Source organism: Akebia trifoliata, chromosome 14 (genome assembly GCF_017979445.1).
Source record: "Akebia trifoliata isolate Shusen 1 chromosome 14, ASM1797944v1, whole genome shotgun sequence".
Classification (NCBI taxonomy): domain Eukaryota; kingdom Viridiplantae; phylum Streptophyta; class Magnoliopsida; order Ranunculales; family Lardizabalaceae; genus Akebia; species Akebia trifoliata.
In genome coordinates this window covers 5,568,338-5,587,766 of record NC_141388.1, presented here as the reverse complement: position 1 = coordinate 5,587,766, position 19,429 = coordinate 5,568,338, and the positions used below count along the sequence as shown (strand labels likewise).

Sequence of the window (19,429 nt, the reverse complement as noted above, 5' to 3'; positions counted from 1 at the left end):
TTTCTTGATTATGTTTCGGATTTAGGAAATTTTGGGTTTTGAATTATTCTGTTAGGTTGAGTTAGAAAATTGGCACTCGATTTTAGAACTATGCGTGTCAAATATATTGTGTTCTAATCAATCACTCTCACACTTGTAATAAGACGTTAAAAATTAATTATCATTAGTTTCTAAATGCAATTAGCTTCTTAATTAGATTAGAGTTTTCCACTCTTGAGGAAATAATTCATTTGAGTACCACAACAATGGAGAACAAGATTTCTTCATTGTTAGTGAACCCAAATAACATCTGAAAAAAATATTTTAATTCTAATACGGAAGAAGAGAACAGAAAAAAGTGAGATAAAAAAAAAATGAAGAAACAATGTTAATTTGTAAACTCAAAAGAAATTTTAGTCTAATTAGGAAATTAATAATAGTTAGTTTTTAATGTCTTGTTACAAGTGTGAGAGATTGATTAAAATACATTTTTGATACGCATGATTTTAAAATTGAGTGTTGATTTTCTAACCCAAGTGACAAAATAACTCAAAAACTCTGATGCGCCACGTTAAGGACTAGGTATTGGCTTTGAGTTTGAATTTGATTGTGTTAGTTATATATAAAGCAATTGTCCATAATCAAGAGCATGTACCCCAGTGTATATAGTATTTCTTGGGTGGATTGGAGGAGTCAACACAAAATTAGAACTATGGAGAGAGGTGTTGGGTTCCAGAGGCTTTAAATAAGTATAACCAAATCAAGTATGTGGATGTAAATATTCGAAATAGGAATAGTAGAAAAGCACACAGAGTAAGCAATACAGAATTGATGCTACTATAAATAAATAAATAAGTAGATTCCCCAATCAGGGGTTGAAGCACGTCAGGTTTGTTGAGGGACCAAAAAGAAAGTGTAGTCAATTAAGCGGCTATTAGCCAACGTAGCAAGAAGATGATGGCTAATAAGAATTGATGATCTAGAAATACTTCAAAGCAATCATTTTTGTTATCTTTACATATAGATGGAGCGACTAAGGAAGATGATAACCATATAAACAAAACTTGATGGGTAAAGTGGAGGTATGCTTCTAGATTGTCATGTGAGACTCGCATGCCAATTAAATTGAAACGAAAGAGATGGTTGTAAAACCAATTATTGCTTTATGGAGTTTATTGTTGGGCAGTTATCATGTTAATAAATCGAGCGTAGTAAAAATGTTGATGTTGACATGGATGAGTGGAATGATTGGGAAAGCTAATATTAGAATTAGCAGATTAAAAATGAACTTTCTATTTTCTTGATTCTCTTTTGGACTTAGGAAATTTTGGTTTTCCATTTTAATGTAGTCTCCCTTTTGACAACTTGAATGATAGTTGATTAGAAATTGGACATTTTGTTCTAGTCAAATGACCATTCATTTTTTTTTGCTTTAGCGGGCCGCACGTACCATCCCACCCAACATGTGTACAACATATAAAATAACCACATTTTTGTGGAGGAGCATATAGAGATTCGAAGTGATGACTTGAGGAGCAAACCCAGTCAAATGACCATTCATAGATCTACTTTGTATCATGTTCTTGCGTCCTTTTACCAGATGACCTCATATCTTTCCCATGCGAACTCCAATGTTTAGTTCTATATGGGAGGTTGGATTAATCATAGAGTATCCAACATTGAATGTCAACGTCGCCTCGTCAACTTATTTAGGTATGTATAGGAGTGAACTTTGTGGGCATTTGGTTTGCATGGAACACGTTTGGAATTTTATCTCCATCTTTCCCATGCGAACTCTTGACTTGGACTCCAATGTTTGGTTCTATATAGGAGGTTGGATTAATCGTAGAGTATCCAACATTGAATGTCAACGTTGCCTCTTCAACTTATTTAGGTATGTATAGGAGTGAACTTTGTGGACATTTGGTTTGCATGGAACACGTTTGGAGTGTTATCTTCATCTTTTTTTGGTGGACGCTGCAACTCTGGAAAAATGGGTAGTTTGGGAATTTTTTGGAATTTGATCCCTTGGGAGCTTGTGAAGTTGAATCACTTTTGTTTTTTGTAGTATTAGGTTAGTGACGGTTTTCCTTTATCGTTGCGAGGAGCGCATGATTGTTTCTGAAGATAAGAAAGTTGAAGTTTTAAATGTGAACAAATTGAAGGTGGTGTGGAAAGAGAGAATATTTTGTTGGGGAGCTCATAGAATCAGTAAACCCTAGATGACAAGAATGATTGGGTTTGCTTTCCAGGTCATGACTTCGAATCTTTATAAGTCATTCCACAAAAAAGGTAGTTATTTAACTGTTGTACACGTGCTGGGTGAGATGGTACGTGCGGCCTGCCAAAGCAAAAAAAAAAAAAAAAGAATTCTATAGTAGATATTGTTTTTTGATAGAACTGAAGAAATAAATCTAGTGGGAGTATTTTTAGCCTTTCAAAATTGGAATATATTTTATGCAGATAGAAAACTTGAGTGTCAATCTCATTTCCATATATTTTACGGGTTTTGTGCACGCTTGCCCTAAGGAGTAGGGGAACATCTTAAGATCATTTAAAACACCTTGGTTTAGCAGTCGAGGGTTTTTTTTAAGGACATTTTAGGTAGTCAAATAATTTTTGGAGGTGAATTTAATTCATCTCAACATGTGCCCTCTGGGTAACGGCACGGGATCATGAAATAATAGTATTTGATTTTTATAATACATTGTATAAGAGTTTAATAGGTGTCCTGGATGGCCTCAACTCTAATCAAATTAGATCATAGCAGGAGAGTTGTTTGGGGACACTCAATTCTGATTCTAGATTTTGGATCTAATAATATATGTAGATATTTTTATTTTATGCTTTAACATATTATTATGGTGGGAGGATGTAAAATCATTGCTAAATTATTGGCCTCTATAAATAATGGTTTTGCCCAATAAGTAATTTTCACGAAGCCAAGGGGGCCGTGTGAAAGGAAGTCAAATATAAGATGGGATGTCGATGGCCAATGATATTAATTTGTAGAATTAAACAAGGAACCAAGCTAATTTCAATAAGATAACATAGGATCTCGTATTGCCCATAATGGTGATAATGGGTGATTGGATAAGTAAAGGATGCATGACATTTGATGAGTATTTTCATATTTAATAACCACGAGTACATGATGAGTCTAAGAATAATTCCCCTTCACGATGCAAAGAAGCTATATTTGCAAATGTTGAATTAGATTATGTACAATCTAATTTCAAACTATAATATTAAAGAAAAGAAATGTATGATGATGCCGAGTTCCCAAGCTCAGAATTAGGAAAGTATATGATTTTTTGGTTAGTCAATCTGATTTCTAATTAGTTATTTATAGTAAATTTTGTGTATGTTAATCAAAAGAGTCATGATTTATGTCTCTTGGTTCAGAAGTCGTTAGATCATGTGTAATCTTAAATCTAACAATCTAGATCGCAACCCATTGAAGAAGGTATGTATCCCATGCCTTATTGGTTGAATTTGTACAATCTAACGGTTCTGATCGGACACCACTTGATATAACAAATTTGATCGTCCTCTCAATTAAATGCTAATAACGAATCAACACATTATCGATTTCAATCAGGTATTGACTTGATCCAATGCACCTGATTGTTCTTTGATCCAAGGTTTTTGATTGGAGACCAATGTGATCGTGGGGTGTACATTGCACCTGATCAACAATTGTTGGATGCCTTTAAACCTCGAAAACTTTAAAATTCCTTAGTTCCTCGCAACGATGAGGCATGATGTAGATTGAAACGTCAAATCAAATCTCCAAAGGTCGTCCAATTAAGAGATATGTCATAAGTTACTCACTCTTATTAGTTTTTCTACATTAGCACTTGTGAACGATGTAGGGCTAAACCATTTCTATAAAATTCCCAATTTTTGAAACTTAAGAAAAACATAACAAAAAACCCAAATCCATTTTTTATTTTGAAAAATTCCAACAAACCCTCTGACTCGTCATCTCTTTCATGAGTGACAATCTTAGAGCTTTACGAGTTAGGACTAGAATCCCAACTTCATACTGAAATAGTTAAAAATAAAAAATAAAACGAAATCTTTAAATGCTCAAAAGTCTTTATTTTTAGTAATGTTTTATAGATTTTCCTAACTAACCTCAATTATGTATGTCTTGACATCATTTCACACATTGGTGTCCAACTAACTCTAGATGCTTCTCACTCGTAACTTGATGAAAAGCATCTATGATTTTGTACACATATCCATGTCAGCAAAGTTTGAAACGATGTCAATTTCAATGTTAATTAAGCATTGTACTTTTTTTAAAAAAAATTTTTATGGAAACTAAAAGTTGTTTTGCAATTTTTTTAAACCTACTGAGCTAAGGGTCTAAGCCCAGACATTGATAAATTTATTCTAAAACCTATGGATTCAAATAGCATATTTAAAGAATATAATATTCTTCAAGACAATTTAATAAGTATATTGTCATAAATCAGTTATAAATTTTAATTATTAATTTAATATTTATTTTAGTAGTCAACATAATCTAATATCTAGAGGCTATAATATGGCTATCAACGGGCAGGTTTGGGCCAAGTTGGATGATCAATCCAGTCCTAAAAGAGGTGGGTTGTTCCCTAAACAAACAATAATCCTCATTGGGCCAAAATTGGTTAAGCCCAAACCCTTTGGAAGCTAGTTGTAGTCATCTCATGTTATTTTTCGTCAAAAGTGGGAGTCCTATCTCCAACTTGATAAAAATCAGTCAAAGATGAGAATAACCTTATTATTTTATATGATACACTTTATTTAATTGGAATCTGATCCTACCTTGGTGGGTTCAAGATCAAGATCCAAAACCTTATTTTGTGGGCCATGGTAGATGTTCAGTGGGCCCAATTGACAGCCCTTACCATGTTGATTGTGAAACAAAATATAGTGGCACTTAAGGTAATTTAGAAACATCCCGCTGTAAAATTGGTGATAATGCAAGATTAGTCTTACTTCCCTTAACCGTAAGTCAGGTTGAGTTTTTTTATTTATGATTTTACTGTAAAATTTTGATTTTTTTTTTAAATGCTCTTCAAATACTTAAACTTTTAAATCAAACTTTGAAAAATATTAAAATTTCACTGTTAAATCATTGAGAGAAAAAACAATGTTAACTTACAGTCAAGGAGTAGGGTAAACTTAATCTTGGATTTTGCAATGGGTAAACTTAATATAACTAATTTTAAAAGGGGGTGTTTCTAAATTACCCTAATTTTATAAGATCTGATCTGTGTTCAGACTTCAGAATGCAATCTATGGTTTCGAGCTCAGCTCCACGTCAGCGCATAGGATGTCACTTTAGCATTTTTTTTTCAGGAATTTCAGTTCTACTTGTACAGTTCTGCATAATCTTATCAATATTAGGTGAACGCGACGAGTGATGTGGGCGGTATAGACGGTGGCGTGATCGTCAGTGGGACCACTTTCTAGGCCCTTCTTTCTCTCTCTCTCGCCGAACCGTCAGTTGATCTTCAACCGTTAAGATTACACGCGTCACAATCTCATTCACTTGACGCCTGCCTCTCTATTTTTATAGTACATTGTTCGTCACGATGTTAACATCAGTCTTGGAGTTATCCACGTGTCCATCATAGAGACGTAATCGAATTTTCTTATTACTCTTTTCCATAACACTGTTTACAGCTCAATCCCAACCGTCCAATGCTATGAGATGTACACTCCTTAGATTCTACTTTAGTAGGTTTGGGCCACGTGTGAACAAAATGGGTTTATGGAAACATGGTCTCGATTAAAGACAAATCTCAGATTAGAATAAGTTCAGACTGATAGCCAATTATCTTACGCCAGCTGTCAGACAATGATTAAGGCTTTACAATTTTTTATATTTTTCATTTAATTATATTTTTTTATGGGTAGAGTGTTAATTATTAGGGCATTTTCGTCAGAAGAAATGGTATACTGGCCGTTGAAGGGTTTTATTGGCGTTACAACCTCTACCTAGTGGCACGTTTACAATCCGAAAGTACCCTTATGCATTTGCTATTAAAAGAAGGTTTCTTCTCCAAAGAAAAGGTTATGATGGTCATTTTATCAGGACAACGGTCACAAACGAGAAATGAAGGAGCTCTCACCTACTTTTTTTAAAAGAGGAACGTATTGGTCGCGTGATGTACACTACCGACCAGTGAAAAGTAAAGTAAAAGGTGTGTTACGTACAATAGTAGATGTAAAATAAGGAAAAAAATATATAGATATAGAAGCAAGTAACTCCTTGGATATTTTAGAAATGACCCTGTTAAATTAACCATATTAAATTTACCCCTTAGAAAAATGCAAAGTTGATTTATTGTTTGACTGTAACTCAACATTGCATTTTTCTTGATGATTTAACATTGAAATTTTGACTTGTAATAATTTGACGCCCATCTACACCACATCATAGAACCATAGATCATCTTGCTTTGGGATACACAAGATAATATTTATGATTTTATGTATCTTTTGAGACAAATGATCTACAATTTTGTGATGGGTGGGGGGTGGTGTCAAAGGGGTGTTAAAAAATTATTATTCTTATTTTTATTTTTTTTAATATTCTTTAAATGGTTAAATTATTAAATCAAAATTTAAAAAGAAAAAAAATTCACTGTCAAATCATCAAGAATAGAATCAACTTTGGTTTAAGGTCAAGGGAGGTAAGCATGATATAACCAATTTAACAGGGAGCATTTCTAAAATACCCTAAATTGTAAGAGAGTCGAGATGAATTTTACAGTAGGCTACACAAAAAGCAAAATAAAAAAGATTAAAAACGAAATTAAATAGTGAGTGAGGGGCAAAATGAATCTTCTCTCACTCTCAAGTCTCAACTCTGAAGCTCCATATAAATACCCCATCACTCCTTCCCACTCTTCATCACAACCACAACTCTCTCTCTCTCTCTTTGATTGATTGATATGGGGAAGGACGTTGAGGTAACTGAGCAAAGCGAGTTCTCAACGAAGGACTACCATGACCCACCTCCAGCTGCTTTGATCGACTCAGAAGAACTCACAAAGTGGTCTTTCTACAGAGCTCTCATCGCTGAGTTCATTGCGACTCTTCTGTTTCTCTATATCACAGTGTTGACTGTGATCGGTTACAAGAGCCAGACTGATCTAACCAGAAATGGTGATGAATGCGGTGGTGTGGGTATCCTCGGCATCGCTTGGGCTTTTGGTGGGATGATCTTTATCCTCGTCTACTGCACCGCCGGTATCTCTGGTAATTACCCTGAATTTGACCCACTTCCCTTGAGCTTTGAATTTCTCTTGTTGATAGCTGCTATTAACACACCAACTTTTACTTTAGTACACCAAACTATCATGAAAACAATTGGTTACTTTCAAAATGATTGTAGTGTTGTAAGTAAAAGTTGGTGTGCCAATATAATCTCTCTTTTTTTCTTAAAAAAAATTTATGTAAAAAAATACAGTTTTAAATTAGGAAAATACGATCTTCAAACGTCGTTTGAGGTTTACCATCAAACAAACGGTTGAGATGGTAAATGGAATCCTAGGAAATCGTCAAACGTTGTTTGAGGTTAGGAAGCTACTATAAAATTTGGTTACTATGCATTCTAGCGTACCTTAGCATAAGAAAGAACGTTTTTCTACCGTGAGCAGGAGGGCACATCAATCCAGCAGTTACCTTTGGGCTATTCTTGGCTCGCAAGGTCTCGCTTATCAGAGCGTTGATGTACATGGTGGCTCAGTGCTTGGGCGCCATATGCGGTGTTGGGCTCGTGAAAGCTTTCCAGAAGTCTCACTACAACAGATACGGAGGTGGGGCCAACGAGTTGGCTAGTGGGTACAACAAGGGCACAGGATTAGGGGCTGAGATCATCGGTACCTTTGTCCTAGTCTACACAGTCTTCTCCGCCACTGATCCCAAGAGAAACGCTAGAGACTCCCATGTCCCTGTAAGAAGCACTCTACACACTCTTTTTTTTTTTTTTTTTTTAATCACTAACATGCGCCCCAGTGCGTGATACGCATGCTAACACACCCACAACAAGTCTGGTCTTGCAAGGTTTGCTGTGCATACCACGCACGAAGCGATGATTGCTGTTTTTGGACCCCACCCAGTGCAAAGCGTGTTGTTGTTTTGCTGACCTTTTTTCTGTTTTTCTCATACATGTTGATGTGGTGGTTAGTGTCTAACGTGAGCAGTGGGGCCGCGCCGCCCTCCTTTGACCTATTTACAGTGTTGTTTGGTGCATATTAGTTTAGTAGTCCCTCTTGTTATTGGGTGGCATATGGTGCACTTTAATAATTGGGTCCTTTTGCCTATAGAAAAAGGAATTTTCGATCAAACAGATGCTTCGTTCAGATAAGTGGGAAGTGCTTTTATAATATAAAATAAAAGTAAGCTTGACTTTATATTATATATTAATGGGGGTAAAACTAAAAACTTAATTTACATTAATGGCCTTGTTTTTATTGGAAAATTCTTGTTTTTTTTTAAGGTCTAATTGATTAAGTCTGTTAACTACATATTAGGTTTTGGCACCACTACCCATTGGATTCGCAGTTTTCATGGTTCATCTGGCAACCATCCCAATTACTGGCACAGGTATAAACCCAGCTAGAAGCTTTGGAGCTGCTGTGATCTACAACAAAGAGAAGGCATGGGATGATCAGGTATATTAATTAATTAATTAATTAATTAATTAAGAGCTGTGAATAATGTTATGTTGAAGAAAGGGGTACAATAGTCATTTTTAGTAATAATATATTCTTGTAGCCTCTTTTTGTGTGTGTGTGTGTGTGTGTGTGTGTGTGTGTGTGTGTCCTTAAATGATTAATTGTAATATTTGGAAATTTGGATGGTATGATGCAGTGGATATTTTGGGTTGGACCTTTCATTGGTGCTGCCATTGCTGCTGCTTATCACCAATACATACTGAGAGCTGGAGCCATTAAGGCTCTGGGGTCCTTCAGGAGCAGTTCCCACATCTAAGCCACTTCAAGGGGAGGAGTGGTGCAAAAAGGGGAACAAGATTCAAGTTTCCAAAGAATAATAATGGACAAATGCTAGTCTCATGTGGTCTCACTCTCTTATATGTATGAAAAGAGAAGGGGTGTGTGGAGAGAGGGTTGGGATTAAACCATGGAACTGTAAATAAATCTTGTTAAGGGGGTAGGAATGTCTTTTGCTGCCTATCCATCCATTCCCCCCCTCTCTCTCTCTCTCTCTCTCTCTCTCTCGTGGTTGTTCTTAGCGCTTGCTTTGAGTGTACTTAAAAGATAGATTTGTTTGGTGTGTCATAATGATGCTTCCACATTAATCTAGCACAAGTGGTTTGTCTTTATTAATTTCTCACTTCTATTGCATGAGTTGTAATAATAATTAAGTTTTTTGGTTTTTGTTTTGGTTGCAATAAGTCTCTGGTTGCTAATTAATTAATTATTTAAATATGGGTTTTTTAAGTTAATTGTCTTATCTGCCAAAATTATAACATTGACCCTTATCCTCCTCTAATGTTGATAGATCATATAATCGTGATAATCTAATTACCTCACGTGGCTCAGATCTATGGTTTTTGAACTTGTTACGTCAGGTGGTTGATTGAGTTTTCTACGTGGGGTAATCAGAGTGTCACGATCTTAGATCATATTATCTAATGACTTTTGCAATTAATGATAAATTCAAATTTGTCAATTAAATTGTCTATTGGCTTTTGTCATTAGGAGCAACTCCAACGCAAATAAGCATGTGTGAGACATCTGTGCTAGGTATTTTATTGTGTAAAGTCCATTTGCCTATTCAAGAGGTCTTCACTTCAATCATATTAGTAAAAATCACTTTTCACAAATTTAACTGTAGTAAGATTTATCACAAGTACCATCATTTTTTTTTAATAATCAACATATAAAGAGAGAAATCTACTCTCTCTTTTTATCTCTCATACTTTCTCTCTCTAGAAAATTTCAAAGTAAAGAGCCCGAGTGTACTGGAATTCTTTTGGAGGGTTCTGATTCTATAGAACAATAATTGGGAGAGGATACAGAACAAGAGTGTTGGAGTTGCTTTAAGATAAACTCAAATTTTCTTATCTGCCAATTAAATTGAAAAATTGAATCTCAAATTTATTTGGTTTAAAATAAGGACAAGGCTAATTTGTTGGGAAGAAAGAAGAATATAATCTATTGAAAATCTGAATTTTAGAACTTAAATTATTCTTTTCTCATGTAACTTAAAGTGAGTAAAGAAAACAATAATTTAAAATTAATATTGTTGTGTTTATCTGAAATTTAGAAAGTGATTGATATCATCTCATGTATCTTGAATTGAATCCTCAGCAATTTGAGATGTTTTTTCATGAACAAGACTGCATTATTGCTAATTTATAGGGCATAATTAAAAATTTGTTGAAAATATATTTGCCTAATTAATTCAGTTAATCAAATTCTTTTATTGTCAGAAAATCCTAGAAATTGAATTCTAAGGAAATTAAATCTTCCATGTGCCACTTTTTGATCCTCTTGGGCTTAGCACATTACAAATCAGTGTGATTGGTTTATTTATCCTCATTGAATTTGATGATGCTCAGGCCCTTGGATTGTTGGTCCACCAAAGGGGTGGGCCCAACATTTATCATATGCCACATGGCAAATTTTCACAGTGAGTGTCTAACTGGGTTTTGTTAGGGCAGACGTTTAAAGTGCAATAAAGACACTTTGGCAATTAGAATATGAGAGTATTCTAGTAAAAAAATAATTTTTCAAGGACATTTTCAGTACAAAATCCAATTTTCAATGTGTATTTATTGCACTTTAACGTGTGTCATTAGGGCACACATTAACAAGACCCATTGTAATAATATTAATACCTTATCACAATGGTGATCTCATTCTAATCCTCAACATCATCTCAACAACTTAAAGTTACGAAAATAAATTAAATTATATTGTTGAAGATTTCCAAAGTTCTAAAATTATATTTAGGGTTAGTTGGAAGCCAAAGCTTACTAAGTGCTGATGATTTGGACATTGACGAGTGTAAGTGCGATAATAAATTTCAATTCTTTATAACTTTAAAAAATGAGGGTGGCTATTTGCACAACCGAAATGACTCATTTAATCTATTTTTTTGTGATAAGCACCTTAACTTTAAAATAATTATCTACACACAATTATTAAATATACTTTAACTTAAATTACTTATTTCACCTACTTAAAGGTACTTAATAATTTTTCTTCTTCTTCGCATTTAGAAAAGTTTCAATGAGAGTTTTAAGCTTTTATCTTACTTATTTTTCTATCTTAAACACTTCTAATCAATTCGAAGTCATTCACATGGGAAAATTTTATTCAATAGATACTTATCGAATTTGTTTTATAAGTTTCAGTAGATACTTATCGAATTTGTTTTATAAGATTCGGTAGGTACCTACCGAATTTGCTAAAGCAAGTTCGATATGAACCTACCAAATAAAACTATCAAAAAAATTTTGATTCAAAATTATCATTTTAATATGTAAATAAAGATTTTCTATCTTTCTTGATGATTAAATGCTAAAAAAATTAAATGAAATTTTAATGAAAAAGAATAATTTAAAGGAAAAAAAAATAATCTTAAAACCTACACAAAACTCAGAAGTAAATGAATATGAAGAAGAAGAAGAAGAAGAAGGAAGAAGAAGATTAGGTTTTTGTTGGGTAGCTTGTGGTAGGTGCAATAAAATAAAAGGGTAAAATGATCATTTAAATTTTTTAAAATAAAAATCACGTAAATGGGGTGTATTGAGCTTTTTCGATGTGTGCAAATAGCCACCCCATTTAAAAATTGATAATCTCTATAAATATATGAAAATAAGGGTTTGAGCACTTTTTGAAAGGAGGGTGTCTCACTTTCATGTCCATATTATATTAAAATGAGGTAATCGGCGTTATCTACTTCCTGCTTTTATGGGCTTTTGTCCCAATTTTAAAATTGGTTAGGTAAAATTTCTATTTGTTAGATTAGAATATGGGGAAGGTGGCTATTCCTTATTAGCTTTATTTCGACCGTACGTATGCTTGTCTGTGTGTGAGAGTGATTTCTTAAATTTGATAAACTTAAAGGTAATTTAGAGGTACCTCTGCCAACTTTTGTGAAAATTAGAGATACCTCTAAGTCTAGGGTATTCAAGATGATAACAAACCCTTGACCACTTGTTTAAACCCTTTATGTTTCCTCCAAAACCAAATCAAGAAGAAGACATGTCTTTTGAATGGATTAAAAAAGAAAACATTGAGATTGAAAACAAGGACTTATTATGTGTTGGGAAAAAGAAAATATTAATGACTTCTTGCAAGAAGTTGAAGAGGAGGGTATTTCATATTCCTCCAAAATCGATTTGGGAGGTAAATTTAATTTTCACATATCTCGAAAATTACCCATAACATGGCATATGGACATTTTTGGGGTTTAAAACTTTATTGACAATTCCAATGGAGACAATTTTTTTTATTAACCTAGAAGGTACCAACTTGGTAAGTTAGTTAAATAGAAAGCACGACTTGAGTTTAAAACCCATCTTCACTTACCAATTACTAACCACTAACTCACTTACAAAGAGGAAAATTTGGTGTAACTTTGAACTGATCCTCATATCACGATGATTCAAAATATTTGTCTTTATGAAATAAAAACGACTAGTCGTAAATTTCGCTTGAAGTTAGAAAAGTGTTCCTAATATTAGTTTTGCAAGCAGAATATAAATGTATTATGTCTTAGCATGGTTAGAAGTATACAAAATTGTTCTAAGTGTAGAGTTAATATCAATCAAGGAAGGAATTCAGGCAAAGTTCATGTTGGTAGGGTAAAGATTCCTCCAAATCATGGATCCTTGTTGTTGTACATTTTGTTAATTATTAATAAAAAAATTTAAGATAAAAAATTTATTTACTCATATTATTCTAGATTGATTATTTCGAATGAATTAAAGTAATTTGATCCAAGATATTTTTGTAATTCAAAAAATTTGTTTAATGTGAAGTTTTTTCAACGAATGATACTCACATTTCTCATTATGATAGTATCATCAACTAAAACATTCTATTTGATTTAGAATTGTGAGATCAATTGTATATCATGTAAATAAAAAACGAGTATAAATAAACTATACAAAACGTAAGGAGATTAGAAATAAGATATTTTATGAGGTGCATTGGATACTAACACTAGTCCATTTCCCAGCTCCAAATTAACTAATTCACAAGTGTAATTTTATATATAAATAGGACTCTTCTTTCCTTTTAGTGTTGAGGTCTTTAAACTGATAATTTTAAAACCAAGGTATGATTGATCAGCATCTCAACTATAAAGATTAAATTTTATTTCGCATCATGGATGATCATAAAAACTGTTTATATATATAATGGGTCCCGTTCGGCACCCTACTATTTACCCAATGCTTTGCCATATGTGTTTTGTCTTATATGGGTTAAAAGTTTTTGAATGGACTGATTTTTGGTGAGGATGATTTCTTCAAATGATTTATAAAAAATGGACGGTCCACGATTTTTCAACTTGTAAATATGGGGCTAGAAATTTTGAAATGGGCTGATTTTTGGTGAGTATGATCTCCTAATCGTAAAGATCATCCTCACCAAAAGTCAGCCCATTCCAAAACTTCTAACCCATGTAGGACAAAACACGTATGATAAAGCGTAGGGTAAATAGTAGGGTGCTGAACATTTCCCATACATAATAGTTTGACTCTTCCACCCCAATCTGACAGTGTGCGAAAACTTTCTTCCAATCTGAACTCTGTGTGTGTGTGTGTGTGTGTGTGTGTGTGTGTGTGTTTTAGAACCCTTGTAAACAATTTTCATCATCTTTTAAAGTTTATTCTTCTTCAACAAAAATTATCTCTCTATACCCTTCATTGCTCTTCTTCAAAGAAAACTATAATATCTTCTTCTTTGTCTTGCTCTCTCCCCTTTTTGATTTATAGAAGACATGGGTAGATGGAGGAGAGAAAAAAAAAAAAAAAATTACCCCATCCCTTCAATACCCATTTAATTGTATAATTGATGTGTTGTAATAAAAAGTTGGTGGGGCAATACCAAGTTCTTTAAAGTAATATCTCATTCAAGGAAACCTGGTGTTGATCCTGAACCCATGGCCATGAATGTTTGCCCCATGGGTGAACCTACATACCACAAGTACAGGCATGATTCTTCAGGTCTGGACTCTGGCCTGCATAAGAGATGACCACACCAACTGATCCAACAAGTCTCATGCCATTATTAATTTTGGTAGGCCAATTCGTACAATAAATCACTCACTCCATGCTTAATGGTCCCACCACAATAATACATCATCGAACCTTTTAATGATTTAGAGAGGGATCAAACTTTACTCTCCAAGGTTCAAAACCAAGATTCCTTCAATTGATTCTAAACGAAACTACCAGGACAATTAATGGGAGACATGGCGGAAATTTGGATTATGACATTAAATACGCTACAAGTGTTTTTCATCTGTAACGTGGTTTGAGTATCTACTTCATAACAATCTTTTGTTTCCTCTCATTCACTGAGAACTTGAAAAGCAATAGAAAAGGTACCCATACATAAAGATGAAAAGGGGGAAATTTTGTCATAATTTAGACCAGACTCATAAGAAGAAACTATATGGGATTTGAAATTACTTAAGCCATTTCAGTCTCTACCACCCACGAGAACTAAGAGATGCAATCAATGGGCCTAGAGTCTGATCCACCGTCTTGTTCCAGAGATGTGCAAACTCAGAACGGGATTTCTTCCCCAATATGGGTTCCCTCATCTGTACGAAGATTAAAGCATAATTACCATATTATAAAATCATAACAATACATCGAGAATTGAATATAAATTATCAGGGAAGAAAAAAAGAGCAAAATTTTAAACAAATTTCCGTAACAAGTAATATTTGGGTGGACGAGGAAGTTAAAACCCCAAGATAGATGACAAACAATTAGGTCTTTCCTGTGATCGTTCGGAACTTTTTGAGGCTTTTTACTTCTTGGATGTATACACGCCCATTAGACTAGAACAAAGTGAGTTTGCAAGCTGTTTGTCTCTTCAAGGATGAATGAAGTGGAATGGTCAAATAATGGAACTCAGGACCCTCAAGAATGTCAGTTAACCATGGTATACCCTAACTTGTCCACTTGATGGCAATGGGAGAGTCAACTTTGAGAAGATTGAAAAAAGAAAAGAAGATTATGATTCTCAAATCCGAATCATTACAAAAGAGCTCAGACCTCTCCCTCTTTTGAGAGTGCGATTTTAGAGACATGTATTGAAGGCATCCCAATGGGGGTATTTTTGTAAATTGGGGATGCCTTCAATACACGAGGACCAATAGGAATGTGGGGTTTCCTGGGGTCTTCAAAATGGAGTCTCCAAAATCAAACTCCTCTTTTGAGGCCTTCCAATGACAGTCTAGTATACAATGCCCTCGCTTCACAACAGCTATCTCGATCAAGCTTCTGACCCAAGTCTAACTCAGGTTCCTGAAAGCATTTGCATCAAAGTGAAACAAAATATTTTTCAAAGAGACAACTACCATTTAATTATTGCTTGCTGCTTTCATAATGTTCAAGGACATTAACAACAGCTTAACAATCTATAACAGACTATGATCTACTTTGACACCTTGAAAATCTTCCAAGAGAGATGAAAGTATAACCACCACACTACCCAGGAAGAGAGTGAAACACCATCCTTGAAGAAAACAAAACCAAATGCAAAGCATGGCTCGAAATATTCAAAAGCAACCTTGTAGCTTAAGATAATAATCTATAAGGATCTTGGCATAGGATATCTTCTAAAACCCAGTGACATCGTGAACTCACAATCTTAATCAAATCTATAAGGATCTTGGCATCGGATTTGAAAGACATCCATGGTAAAACCACCAGGACCTCAAAATACATCTATACAAAGTACAAAATTCCCCTTCTGATTCATCATTGAGATCACAATCCAACTATAAAGCTTTGTCTCCCCAAGAACGACTTGAGGATCAACCAGAATCCAAGCTCAGTTGAAAGAGACCAGAAAAGAAGCAAACAATCTCCTTAACCACCTCACCTAACACTAAGATTGACCCATAAATATTGGTGCATAGAAACCATGCAATGTCAAAGAAATGAAACGTACTGGCCCGTAGGTATCAGATCATGGAAGCATCAATAATGGCAAGAAGTAGCAAAGTCCTCGTTAACATGCCTATGATGCTAAAGCACATTTGATCCCATAGACATATTTTCTCTTCGCACAACTCCATATGAATATCTTCAAGCTTAACCATAGGCATGAACAAGAAGTCTACTGCTACTTAACAAGCATATTCTATAAGTAGTGCAAGTTGTTAAAGTGGGTTAAGTAAAAGTAGCCTTCATTTATTGAGAAAAATCATGATTCCCTTCCCACCCTATGGAACTTGAGATGGTTCAGCGGTGAGGTTTACCAAGACCATTGTATACAGGAAAAAATTGCAATGAAATGTTTGTTTTTGTCTCCCCCTTAGCAGAGGACAAACTTTGTGATGCAATAAAGACACATTTTCTACTAACCCTGCCATTAAGCTATTGCTTGTTATGTTCAATCATGTGAAGGTAGTTTGGAACATTTAAAAGCTTACAGGCTACCCCAACATAAGCATCTATGTCAGACCAACCGACCTGAGACCAGTCAAATCCGAGCTATAGTGAGCTCTGCTTGGATGCTAAAAAAGCTCGTGAGTGAACCATGTAGCATGGTCAGAGGCTCCCAATTTGCACAGTAGCTCAGCCTAGGAGAAGTTTTAGTTTCAGCAGAAAACCACACGACTGAGGTTGTCAGGCTCTGTTGACTTCTCAGTACCAACAGATCTGCCATAATGAACCCATTCTCTCTCTTTAACAGAAAGAAAAAGGTACCGAGACATATCTTCAACCATACAGGGTATCCTCAACTATCCAAGGTGTTGCTTTGGTTATCTTAGGGAACACCCACTTGTGTGAAACCACCAGAGCAGCAGATTCCTCATTGCTTATCAGGCAGCTGGCAATTCAAATTGTCGAGGCCATGTTCCCTCTCTCTATATAATAGAGGAAGACAAGGTCCCGAGGACTTTAGGCTCATTTTCCTCTCAACCTGAGATTAAATGCTCCCTCGAATTTTGCTTTGCAACTCATTTCCTCCCTCTTTCATCTTCCCCAATTGACTTCACTGTTGGAATGTCGACAGGCACCACAGCAATGTCCCAATGGATCAGTTTCGCCGGATACGATCCATCTGAGAGGAGAGCAACACTTGCTCTCAAGCACGCGATCAGAAAAGTTGCCACATAAAGGCAGTTTGGTCTTTTCCTAGTTTTTTTTTTTCAATTAACTACCATTGTTAAAAATAGAACTAAAGAGTATATTTATCTCAAAATGTGGTAATTTACAGTCATCCATTCACTTTCAAATCAGTTTCCAGATAAACACTTCCATCTATGCAGCCCATTAGTCAAATCCTTCCAGCAATGCTCCCTTTTCTTTTCTTTCTTTTTTTGTTTGCTTGCAAATGATTTGAAAGTGAAATACTTAGTAATGTAGTGACTAAACAGATCTGAGATGATTTTTTTAGGAGTACATTTACTGTTCCATCTGTTTCACACATTTTTTATTTAATTTGTTAATGGTCAAACCAGCATACATCGGCTAAATGTTCTATTCTTCCACCAAGAAGCGGTCATAGAAAATTCTATACTGTTAAAACTTAAAAGCCTCACTCAAAGGATCATCAAATTATAGTCCCAAGTTAGTTTGGGAATCTTGAGATAGTTATTGCACTACTTAGTGTTATATGATGATGATCAATATTCATATGGAACGGTGTCAGATCAGCTCCAAAACATCTAAAGAAATTGATCATTTCATGTTATACAACTCTTGAAATATCAAACCCTCAAATGCTGAAAGCTAATGGGGAACAGATTGAATGAATGCCCACTTCAAAACATTGGTTCCTCCTAATTTGGTTAATAATTGACTCCGTGATTGATGCTCTAAGACCACATATGTCCTATGAATCCATTTCAATGACCTAGGTTCAAATCCTGTTGAACCCACCAACCCCCTAATTGCCTAGCGAAAAAAAAGTACCCTTTTATGAACCTTATCATAAAATAAATAGAGTTACGTGGTTGCCAAATGTTGCAATAAAACATCACCTATATAACTATCTTCAAAAAACAAAATTGGCCTCTATTACACCAGCAACTTCAAGGGACTTATGAATCCATAGAACAGAAACTAACCTGCGTAAAAACCCATTGAAGGTCTTTTATTCTGAATGACCTGATACAAGGATAGGTCACAGTATCCCATAGATGGCTCTAAATTCTAATACCAAAAACAGTTCCAAAATCTTATTTGGGTCAGAATGAACTATTATTTCATTCAATCTAGAAATCATAATAAACAATTTCCACAAGAATTGAGATAAATACCTCCAGCCCACAAAGGAATATCCTCTAATACAAATTCATTAACTATTACAACACATCAAACAAGAAGTTTTTACAGCAGAAAATCAATGTGAATCAAATCGTAATGTTTCCATAAATAAAGGATTAAATGTGAATCAAATCAAAATCAATGAAACATTGCAGATAAGTTCAACTGGTTAGGGTTTCTGATTAGAAAATTTTGTGAAGAAATGAAAAGGACAATTAGATTGACCTGCGATTGAGATTCGGGGCTGGATTGGTTTTCAGAAATCAAACTATATATGCTCTTGCGTTGCTCGAAAACAATGATTCCTGTGAAAATGCTTCCCAAGGCAGCGCCAAGAAGACGCTCCTGCGCAATCGAAACAACAATTAACACTATACACATATAAAAAAATTATTTTTATTTTTAAATTCCATTTATTAAACAAGAATATGTATTTGATGGAGGAATCCAGAGAGAAAAAAATTTCAAGATCGTAGAGAAAATTAAATCTTAAAATCGTAATGTTTTGAGAGAGAGAGAGAAACCTGAGCAAGAACGCTAACCATGGAGACCTTTCTCTGCAACACCTACGAAAATCAATCTTCGAAAAAGCTCTTGCAAATCGATTCTAGACGTATGTAGGTTTGTTTGTGTTGAGAGCATTCTGAACGCTCGTCCAGAATGGCAGTCTGGAATCTAGATCTAGAGGACCTACAAGCCAATGAAAATCTGCCATGTGGAAAAAGACATATGTTCTACTATACACGGCAATGGCTTGAAAAATGCCACGTGGAAAAGGTCGCTGTTCAGTGTGCACTTGTCCAGTCCGGGCTACTTAATCTACAGATGGAACGGTTGAGATTCCTGTCATTTTATAGGGGTGGTAACGGTCCACCACTTAAAAGACGATATAAAATTAATGGGTTTGGATCCAATTTAATTGGGCTTGGGTCATCTTAAGTAGGG

The 19,429-nt window shown here is 34.8% G+C and overlaps 2 protein-coding genes and 1 long non-coding RNA gene across 3 annotated transcripts; 1 reads left to right on the top strand and 2 right to left on the bottom strand.

Moving 5' to 3' along the window:
- Positions 1-6,072: 6,072 nt before the first annotated feature.
- LOC147385782 (uncharacterized) lies at positions 6,073-7,747 on the bottom strand. The gene is made up of 2 exons (XR_015171846.1): positions 7,607-7,747; positions 6,073-7,299 (listed from the first exon to the last, which is right to left on the bottom strand). It is a non-coding gene; the product is annotated as an uncharacterized LOC147385782 (long non-coding RNA).
- LOC147385781 (aquaporin PIP2-7-like) lies at positions 6,884-9,390 on the top strand. The gene is made up of 4 exons (XM_086423051.1): positions 6,884-7,242; positions 7,644-7,939; positions 8,520-8,660; positions 8,860-9,390. Exons 1-4 carry the CDS (start codon positions 6,936-6,938, stop codon positions 8,977-8,979), a joined length of 864 nt encoding a protein of 287 aa, XP_086279177.1. The 5' UTR covers positions 6,884-6,935; the 3' UTR covers positions 8,980-9,390.
- A 5,044-nt stretch (positions 9,391-14,434) lies between these two features.
- On the bottom strand, positions 14,435-19,165 carry LOC147385780 (zinc finger, C3HC4 type family protein). The gene is made up of 3 exons (XM_086424147.1): positions 19,009-19,165; positions 18,710-18,829; positions 14,435-14,796 (listed from the first exon to the last, which is right to left on the bottom strand). Exons 1-3 carry the CDS (start codon positions 19,027-19,029, stop codon positions 14,680-14,682), a joined length of 258 nt encoding a protein of 85 aa, XP_086280273.1. The 5' UTR covers positions 19,030-19,165; the 3' UTR covers positions 14,435-14,679.
- Positions 19,166-19,429: the final 264 nt, after the last annotated feature.

Bases quoted from the DNA above. Each gene is read 5' to 3' on its own strand.
- LOC147385781 (XM_086423051.1), top strand. From the start codon at position 6,936: ATGGGGAAGGACGTTGAGGTAACTGAGCAAAGCGAGTTCTCAACGAAG. The intron at 7,940-8,519 runs GTAAGAAGCACT...ACTACATATTAG, and splicing joins CTAGAGACTCCCATGTCCCT to GTTTTGGCACCACTACCCAT. The intron at 8,661-8,859 runs GTATATTAATTA...GGTATGATGCAG, and splicing joins AGAAGGCATGGGATGATCAG to TGGATATTTTGGGTTGGACC.
- LOC147385780 (XM_086424147.1), bottom strand. From the start codon at position 19,029: ATGGTTAGCGTTCTTGCTCAG. The intron at 18,830-19,008 runs GTTTCTCTCTCT...TCGATTGCGCAG, and splicing joins TGGTTAGCGTTCTTGCTCAG to GAGCGTCTTCTTGGCGCTGC. The intron at 14,797-18,709 runs GTCAATCTAATT...ATCTTCGTACAG, and splicing joins GCCCCGAATCTCAATCGCAG to ATGAGGGAACCCATATTGGG.